Source organism: Chionomys nivalis, chromosome 6, assembly GCF_950005125.1.
Source record: "Chionomys nivalis chromosome 6, mChiNiv1.1, whole genome shotgun sequence".
NCBI lineage: Eukaryota > Metazoa > Chordata > Mammalia > Rodentia > Cricetidae > Chionomys > Chionomys nivalis.
In genome coordinates this window covers 22,565,598-22,575,528 of record NC_080091.1, presented here as the reverse complement: position 1 = coordinate 22,575,528, position 9,931 = coordinate 22,565,598, and the positions used below count along the sequence as shown (strand labels likewise).

General features: G+C 46.1%; 1 protein-coding gene across 1 annotated transcript; it reads right to left on the bottom strand.

The window, feature by feature from the left end:
* Positions 1-855: 855 nt before the first annotated feature.
* Lgalsl (galectin like) lies at positions 856-8,374 on the bottom strand. Its single transcript, XM_057773033.1, has 5 exons — positions 8,054-8,374; positions 7,343-7,414; positions 7,102-7,190; positions 6,340-6,517; positions 856-3,795 (listed from the first exon to the last, which is right to left on the bottom strand). Exons 1-5 carry the CDS (start codon positions 8,087-8,089, stop codon positions 3,652-3,654), a joined length of 519 nt encoding a protein of 172 aa, XP_057629016.1. The 5' UTR covers positions 8,090-8,374; the 3' UTR covers positions 856-3,651.
* Positions 8,375-9,931: the final 1,557 nt, after the last annotated feature.

Sequence of the window (9,931 nt, the reverse complement as noted above, 5' to 3'; positions counted from 1 at the left end):
GCAGGACTGAGATTCTGAGGGCGGCTTGGAGTACACAGCAACACCTGGGGGGCTGGGGGGAAGGTGGAAAGAGAGGGGAGGAGTCCACCGCATTCCGAGAGTAGATAAAGAGAAGTATCTGACTGTATAGTATACAGAGTGTTCAGCAACGTCAGGGGAAAGCAGGGGCAACAGTAGGGATGCATCTCAAACATCGTGTGAATCCCAAGAAACCAACTCTAAATGTGTGATTTCATCACTTACAGTATTTCAGAAAATACAGAGCTACAGCAAGGGAGAAGAGATTAGTGGCTGCCTGACCAAAGTTAGAAGTTGGAGACAGCGCCGGGCGGTGGTGGCGCACGCCTTTAATCCCAGCACTCCAGAGTCAGAGACAGGCGGATCTCTGTGAGTTCGAGACCAGTCTGGTCTACAGAGCTAGTTCCAGGACAGGCTCCAAAACCACAGAGAAACCCTGTCTCGAAAAACCAAAATAAAAAAAAAAAAAAAAAGAAGTTGGAGACAGATTTAAATATAAGGGAATTTGAGGGATGAAGCAGTGAATCTGTATCCTGATGAAATTCCCTTATATTTAAATTTATGCATGTATCCAACCTTGCAGAACTGTATGCTAAACGGAAAGGTCAGTGCATGCTGAATGTCATTATGTTTCATATTTTATTAAAACAGAACCCAGACATCCACAATATAAGCTAATTAGGTCTCTGAGACATTTTCCTTGCCTTTATCAGCACGGGAAACGCATGTGTAGGTGGTCTTATGTATGTGAGATAGAGGGACCACTCTTAAGCACATGGTCTATGATAAGTACATTCTATCTAGGGCCAAATGCAGCGTGTAATAACCCAGATGCTATCTTGTAGAAAATTCCTTTATTATAGTGCAAATAACTTTCAGCAGTGACATAATGTAACAACACATTTAACAACACTTTACACCACGCAGTAAATAAGAAAGTGTTTCTTTGAAAATACGTCATCCTGGGAACATTATCTTTACATCAATGCCAGAAAATGCCAAAGCTGTTTTCTCAAGGCAATAGGGCTCAATCCTGTTTTGGATATTTTCTCTTAATGCACATGGATTTGTCGTTAAGTGCATCAACAATTCTAAGAGTGATCTCTTAGGGGATTTTAGAGAACTTGGCAAGATTTGAAACTGGGCTTCAAAATTTAAAAAAATATTAATTTTAAGACAATTCTGGAACAGCCCAGAAAGCAGAAGTCACTTCTATTAACTTGATAAATATTTACTCCAATTTTGCTGCAGATTGTCTAAAGCCTGCTTCTTATTTCCCCAGAGCCTGTTATCACTAGGTTTTGGTTATTGCAAAACTAGGGCTCTGGGTGGGTATAGCTCCCTGCGTATGCAAATACTTTCTCCATGGAGCTTCAAATCGCACTTTCCAACCTGAAATTCCCACCCTAGACCTCCCGGGCTGAGGACAGTGTGAGCCTGTCCTCGTTTCTACCTAGCCATTAGGACAGCAGGATGTGGCCTCTTATTTATTTAGCTAGTCCACAATGACCCCAACACACCACTTAGATAGATCCCAGGAGGCTGGTCAGAGGACCCCACTGCCCTGTCGGGTGATGGTTTAACACTGCATCGGCTGCTAACGAGGTAGCTGACAGGCAGAGAGAGGAGTCACTCTCCAATCTTCTGCTGATGATATGTGGTTGGCCACTCAGAAGAGCCCCCTGTGGGGAGGGGTACTTACTACAGGAGTTGAATCCAAACAAATATATTTCAGGGTACTTTCTAGGTCTTTTGACAAATGCTCCTCAAAAGTGGCTTGTCAAACCATGAGAAATTGATCACAGGCTTAAAAAATACCTGGAGCTACAAAAGAGCTCTCACGGCTGACTATGGCTGAGAAGCCGATGGGAATATCAAGCTTCGTAAGATGCAGCGGCTCTCGGTGGACACGTCTTTGTATATAACACCATGGAACTGTGCTAAACAGTTTCAAAGTTGAGAAGGATCCAAATATATCATCTATAAAAAATTCATTATTTTAGCTTGCTTTATTTATCTTAGACTTTGGTTCTGAAACACTGTCTACATTCTTGACACATGAAGATGACATGGCCACTTCAGTGCCTCTGCATGTTGTGTAAAAAAAAAAACAAAAAACCTTAAAAGCAAAGCAGGACAAGGGGAGGCCCTAAGAAGATACATACACTGTACAAACAAAACCTAAATTATATATAAACACACCCCCACCCAGCGCCCCTTCTTTTCCCACTACAAGGCCAAAGCAATGCCAAGGGCCCTTCTCTCCAGTACCAATACAGTGTGGGAAACACAATCCTACGATTCTAACCTTCCCCACCCTTGCAGAGACATCAATAATCCGCAGACTACCACTAGAGACAGCTTTGCTTTGACTAGTCCCGCAAGCGCAGAGAGGCAGTTTCACCGGAAGCATGAACACTACTGGCTGGCCTCAAAGACCTGAAATCGCAAGACTTAATCTCTCAGATGACCTAACCAGATCCCACCTTTGCCCATCATCTCCTCAGAAGCTCCAAAGGCATTGCTAGGGATACTGGGGAGGGTCTCAGAAGAAAAATTATACAATGAGCTAACAGCTAAGTTGATATAAATTATTTCCTAGTAAGTAATTTGGGGCAATTTGCTTCTGCCTTACACCGTGTCCTGGAATCATTTTCATAGTATACTATTAAAAACTGATATAATAGTTATTTTTAAAGTTGTCTATGCAATCACCTCTTATATGCTTTCCATTATTTTAACAACTTAATGAGCTATTGTGTAAATCTAGGGAGTAGTTACCTTAAGGAAGCCCAAACCGTGCTAATTCACAGGAAGGAGAAAAAGCAATGCAAACAAAAGTTCACATCGTCGACAAAAACTGGAGTTTTATCGAAATGCTGCAAATTTTCCCCAAAAGCACTTATAGCAATTTAAGTCAGAAAGCTAAAGTTGAGGGAGTGGAGAATATGCTCAAATTCTTTACGGTATAAATCCACTTGCTTATGCTTGGAATACATAATCTTCCCCCTCAGACCTAAGTTCATAATCTGGAGACAATGCTCGCTCTCTAGGACATGAATACATACACTGAATATAAATAAATAACGGAGGAAGTGCAAGAACCCAGGTTAACATGATGCTGTGCTAACAAACACAACGAACCCAAAACAACCCCAAGAAAACGTAAGGAACCAAACCTTGCACAATCTACATTCTATGTAAATACCCTGACTAAAATGTTGGTTGTGCTACGCAGTTCCACTTTCGTGCAGAAATGCATGGATTTGATGTACCGTTGTTGTTTTTTAAGGTCTTTAGCACTTTTGTTCCTAAATATCATCTTGCTCTGAAATGATGAATAATTGCTACCAAATCACAAATCAGATCACAAATTCCATTTTAGTTTAGTCTGAATAAAATCCAGCATAAATGTATTACTTTGTTCTGGGCACAATGGCTCGATGTCTTTCTGGCGAGCTTTCTTCCAGATGAAGCTGTCATTCTGGACTTACACTGCATGGAAAGAGACAGTGAAGTCTGCCTTTCATTTTTGTTTTCTTTTTAAGTCTCCAGATTTTGCTAGGACACTTCTCTCAGACAGTCATGTAGTCGCGGCACCTGATCGGATTTGAAATAGAAGTGCTCTAAACATCAGCCAAGCTTGGTGATCTGGAGGTCCCCATTGATCTTTATGGTATCAATTGCAGATAATGTTTGAATACGATGGTAAAAATCAAAAAGTTGGTGTCCATCCACAAATACTCTGAAACGTGGGTGCTCACAAAGAATCTCCACCTAGAAGAAACAAAATAATAATTTAATGTACAATTTTGGATGAATCCTGCTGGAGGGAGAAAAAAAAAACAACCCAACACTAAACCCATACTTCATTGTGGAGAAAAAAAAGCCACATCCCCAGTGAATCTCAAACATCACAAGATGCAGAAAGCAGTACAGACTGCTGGGTTCAACTCCTCCAACTCTCAACTCAGGAAGCCCAAAGCACAGTTCAAAAGCTGCTGCGTTCTCACCAGGGCCAAGGAAGGGATGAGAACTACCGCTCTGTATCGTGCAGAAGTATAAAGGGGCACAGGTCTGTTTATGTAACACTTGGTGCCTTCATGTCACTTGCTGAACAGTTCCATCCACCTACAGGGGAGCCTCTCCTGATGCATGACTGGTAGCCATTAGCAGCATCTAATAATAGCCTAGACAAACATGGTAAACACTAAGGCAGAGGGAGGGCTGCACAGTAATTACCACTAGACCAAGAATGTGTAATTAACAAGGTTTTGTTAGCCAAACAAACATGATTCCACATAGTAAACCCTTTTCTACAATTCATCATAGAGGTTTCTTTCTTTCTTTTTTCTTTTTTTTTTCTGGAGACAGGAGGTTTCTCTGTATAGCTCTGGCTGCCCTGGAACTCGGTCTGTAGTCCATGCTGACCTGCTCTGTCTCCGTGCTGGGATTAAAGGTGTGTGCCACCACCACCTCCTGGCCACCATAGAATTTAATAATTGGCTGTGCTATGCCACTTTTAGAAAAGCACTGGCAATCACTATGCAGGAGACTCCATATGTGGTATTAGTCACATTTAATTCATATTACTGTTCAAATTATATCACCAAGAAGTTCTTTCATTCCTTTCGTTGTTGGGAAGCACTGTATTCCTCCTAGTGAAAAGCTCATAATCACAAACTATATGTGAAGATTTACCATCTGAGATAGCTCAGTTGGTGAAGCACTTTGGCTTGCAAGGAAGAGGACCCACATTTAATTCTCTTCTCCCCCAAACTCTCCTCGAAATGTCAGATCCTGAATGTGCCTGTTATATCAGTGGTAGATATGGGGGGGATACTTGGGTTCACTGGCCAGCTGGTTTAGCCCAATTAATGAGATCCAGGCCAGCGAGAGACCCTGTCTCAAAGGAGGTGGATGACGGTGTTCCTAAGGATGATACTTGGATTGCCCTTCAGCCTTCTAGCACACACATGACCACATGTGTGTGCATGCATGTGTGCCCACATATACACACACACACCCTTACCATTTAAGAACTGCATAGCAAGAGGAGCCCATGAGGGCTTACCATTCTAAAGGAGGATCTGCAGTAAAAGGTAACTTCTTAGGTTATGATTACAAGGGGACAACCTCATTTCTATCATCGATGTAAAAAAGTTTTGGGTTTGTATTTTGCCATAGACTATAAGGAAAGAGAAATAAGCACAAGGCCTTGAGAAGCTCCACATGAAGAACAACATATCAAGAGCTGTTTTGCTTGTTCTGGCTTATATGCAGCTTGGAGCCTTTGACCAAGGTGCCACTGTTGAGAAGTAGGGTAAGAAGGTCCATGTAGACAAGGGCCTCATCACCAGGCCTGACGTGTCAGCAAGTCCTTTTTATATTACTGAGCTGAACCTCTTATTTGGCAGTGTTCTGCAGAGGAATGCATTGCTACTGCTGCCCGATGAGACAGCAAGTTTGGGCTGTGTTTCCTCTGTCAAATAGCAGGAGCAAACCTCTATTATCCAAACCCAAGGGAAGGAAGTTTGACAGCCACACGGTTTGTGACCATGAAACAGACAAGCTTAATTAACCCACAGGGGAAAATAAATACACAAATATGGACTCATTAGCAAAGGGAATGAGAGAAAATGAAATAATAATCACTAAATTGTTTTAAACCCATAACTAATACGGTTTTGAGCTACTCAAAGCCCCAGAAACAGGAAAATTCTGGATACTTATTAATATTTAATAATGAATCAGACATTAGAACTTTGTGCCTAACACCATGTGGGGAATCACAGAGATTATTTACTAACTTCTCCCAGCTTGGCCTGACGATACAGGTCTGTAATCCCAGCTACTCAGCAAATTGAGCCGGAAGTATTACAAATTCAAGGCCAGCCTGGGCAATTTAGTGAGCTCTTGGTTTCAAAATAAAAATAAAATAGAGGGCTGGGGTTGTAGCTGAATTGTAGACCTTACATAATGTACACAAAGGCCTTGGGCTCCCCCAGAACTGCCCTAAAAGTAGACAAATAAATAATTAATACCTCCATACTGGCTAAGTAGAGTTGTGGTTAAGCATTTAGCAATTAGGTATGCACAGGCATCCATTAACCAGACACAGGGCTGACCAGAATCAAGTGCTCCTGTGGCAAGCAGTGACCACTATCTGCCAGCAGATCTCTTCTGTTTTTATCATTTTCTCACAGCAGGGAGACAAGGTTCTTGGACCAGGAAGAAATTCTTAAAGAGCTCTTGGCACACAGCAGATAAGGAGTAGCAGCAGCCCTGCCAACGCTCTGCTCAAGCACTCGAGGTACCTACCCTGAATGGCTGGTCTGGGATAAACGGGAAGTAAGGGATCGCTGACTGTTCTTCACCCCTTTCTCCTGAGATACAAGAGTTTCTGAGGAGCTGCCGGTCTGTGAAGACAGCCTTGAGTTCAATTGCCACATCGGCAGGGGGATCTTCCGAGTCACCACAGGTCAAGCTGATAGCAAAGCTAAAAAGGAAACAGTGTCACTTAGCTGGAGTTAGAGGTAACATTTTAACTTGACCCAGTTCCTCCTCTTCTGGGTTCATCTGCTGTTAATGGGCCGCTACTGTTTACACAGTGTCTAAACACGGAGAGGATTACACTCAAACCAATAGATTCTGTTACCTAAAGCAGGCTCTGGTGCAAACTTCGGAACTGAAAAGAGCTGCAATTGAAGACTTCAAATGCCCCAGGCCACCCGTGCCTTAATCCATTTCAGAATTCTCAAAAACAGCTCCAGAAGTTCACAAGGGAGATATCTTGTAAAGTTTGGTTCTTATTTATTCTCATAGTTTTTACAATGTTTCAAAACCATAAAAAGAAAAAGAAAAAGAAATCTTTTGGCCTCTTCAAGGGTCAAAGAGAAACTGTAGGCCTATTTTTGTCATTGCTGATATAAATAGCTATCTAGAGAGATGATGGCTAGGATTCATACACATTCTTTTCATGGGAACATGGTACTTCCTTGGCTCTCCTAAGTAGTAACACTGTCTACAAGGAGAGGAAGAGAAGGCAGCCACAGCTTAGCAACTGCAGGGCTCTGCGCTTACCTTTCTGGGTTGAGGTCTACGATGCCCATCACTAATACCTTCTTGCCTGGTCGCATGCCACCTTTAATGTGCCCACAGAATGGAACTATCTGCAAAGGAAGAGGGGAAAAACAAGAAGTTTACAGGCTGTTTGTTAGAGAAGAGCCAGGCCCCCGGCCCTAAGGGCCTGACCCATCAGAAAGCAAGGAAAATGCATCGGAAAGGAAGGATAAAGGCAGAGACATTGAGCACATTGATTTACCAGTCGTGGGAAGTACACGTCGGCTTGAACTGGAGAACCCAGGGAGTTGTTTAAGTGCCCATCATCAAGTTTCTAAAAATAGAAGCACACAGATTGGCTTTCCACAGACCCTTGTTTATTAGGGAGTGAATGGCAGGGAGGAATCAACGCAAATCTGTGGGAATCCAGCAGCCCTCCACAGACACATAGGCAATGTGTGCACATGATGCCTCTTTAGAGCTCATTAAATAACCGCGAAACAAAACCCGGCCTTTCCACCCGATCTAAGCCTCTGCTGATCCCCAGACTCTTAGACCGGATCAAATTCAAGGTCGTGGCCCACCGGGAAGCAAAGCCCGTGTAGGTGGGCTGCAGGCCCCTCTCCGAGCACAAATGCTCTCTCGGAACCTCTGCCCCCAGGCCTGTCCTCTGGGACGTGGCTGGTGAGCAGACAGCGCGCCGCTTCTCCGGGAGCCCCGGGTGCGGGACTGTCCCCAAGGGGGGGGGGGGGAATTCCCCGGCCGCCGGGGCCGCGGCCCCACACTAACCCACGTGCACGCCCACGCGCCCGGCGCGCACCTGGCCGGCGCCCTCCTGCCCCGCGCCCCCGGGACCCGGAGCTCCCAGCCCGCGGCGGCTGACAGGTACGGCGCTTCCTGTAGCGCCGCCGCTCCGTAAGCCTCGCCCCGGCCCGCCGAGCTTCCCTCCCCGCCCGCTGCCGCGGGCACTCACCACCACGGCGTCGCTGTCGGCCACCGACCCCGCCATGTTCCTGCAGCGAGCGGCGGGGACGCGGCGGCGGGCGCGGGTCCGAGCCGGGCGCGCGCTCACACGGGCGCGCGCGCACGCCCGAGGCTGGCGCGGCCGCAGGCCCAGGAGGGGGAAGGGAGGGGAGGCGAGCGGCGCGGAGGTCGCGGCGGCGGCGGCGGAGGGAGGACGGTGGCAAGGGCCACCGGGGTGGCATTTAAAGGCGGCAGGGCCCGGCTCGGGAACCGGGGACCGGGAACAGGGCGGGGACGCGACCGGGGCGCCGCGGCTTGCTCAGCGTGCCCTGCCCCACGGCCATTGGACCGTGGCTGGAGGCCGGGGAGGGCGGTGGCTAGTCGGCGGGAAGGTGGGTGGGGCTGGGCGGCGGGGAGGGAGGGCCCAGGTGGGCCAGGTGACAGGTGCCGGGGACTCTCCTGGCCCTCCTGGCCCGCAGCCTAATCACTCACCTTCTTCCGCATCCTGGGGGGGGGGGGGGGCAGGTGGGATGTTGGGGAGCGAGGTCGAGAGAAGATGGGGGACTCCAAAGCATGAGAACCGGAGTGGCTTCTTTTAGAGAATTTCAACCGAGTGGGAGGAAAGATTGGTTTCACTGTCGGGAGGAGAAAGCGAATGGAGGGTCCTAAGCTCGCAGAAGGCTGTATTTGATCCTAAAGAAAGAAGCAGCCGGGACTCCAGGGAGGGAGTTTGCAGAACACCGACCAAGGCTCTTTTCCCCAAGGAAGCGCAGACCCATGTCGGGGTCCTAGATGCTTTCTTCCGCAGGTGCCTGGCCGAATCGTCTCTGTCCTTAGCTAGTTTAAATATCTCCCGACATTCTTTGTGGAATACTTCCCAGGGCATACACACGCTTCTCTTTTATTCTAAGGTTCAGAGTCTTATGGTATTTCCACTCTAGCATTATTATGTAAGTTCTCAGATAATGCTGTATTAACATGCCCTCTATTAGGTGACACCCTCGGCTTACCCAGTGCACTGTGTGAATCGTCACACTAATAAGCAAGGGGCTTGAGTGAATTGCTATAGTCCCAAAGGGACCCTTTGTGAGGCTTGGCAGCTCCGCAGCGTTTGTATTTGAGATTTGCCTTTCCGAACCAGCGCTAATCATGGCAGCTAATTATGGTAATCTCCAAGGTGCGGGGAGAATTACCTGAGCATGTCTGTAATCCGGAGGGCATTCCTGGAAGTGGGTCTCAGAATTAGAGGCCGAAGGGAGGTGTAATTGTGGTTCCTGTTCTGCTCTTGTTTATTAGTCTGAGCTCAAAACAACAACAACAAATCCAAAAAAGCCAATCACATCTATTATTCTAAGATATTAGGCAATTTTAGGAAACTTGATATTTCAAAGTCATGCTTTGATTATCTGAGTTTTTAAGAGTCTAGTATAGGGAAAAACACTACAGTAATTATTTTCTATTAGCTAGGAGTGGTGCAATGTATCATGGGGATTATAAAGGGCTGGTGTCCTGGGTTCAAATTCTGCCTTATTACTGATAGTAAGTAGTGTGCTTTAATTTCTTCATCAGAGATGATGACAGTAACTATGATGATGCCCATCTTGAATTATCGTGCAGCTTAGTAAACTTGTTCATACACCTTCCCAAGAAGAGCACCCAGCATGCTCTAAGGCAAGTCTTGGGTGCCTGCTGTTGACCAGGAACTGAGGATCAACAGGGACGTTGTTGAGATTACATTCTAGTGAGGAAAGGCAGACGTAAGTAAATGTGTAATTACACAGGTAGTTAAGATTCTGGAGGAAATTAAGGCAGGGAGGGAGAATGCTATTTAAGTAGGGCAGTCTGGAAAAGAAACATTGAGAAGAACTCGGAAGGAAGGAGGGAGGAA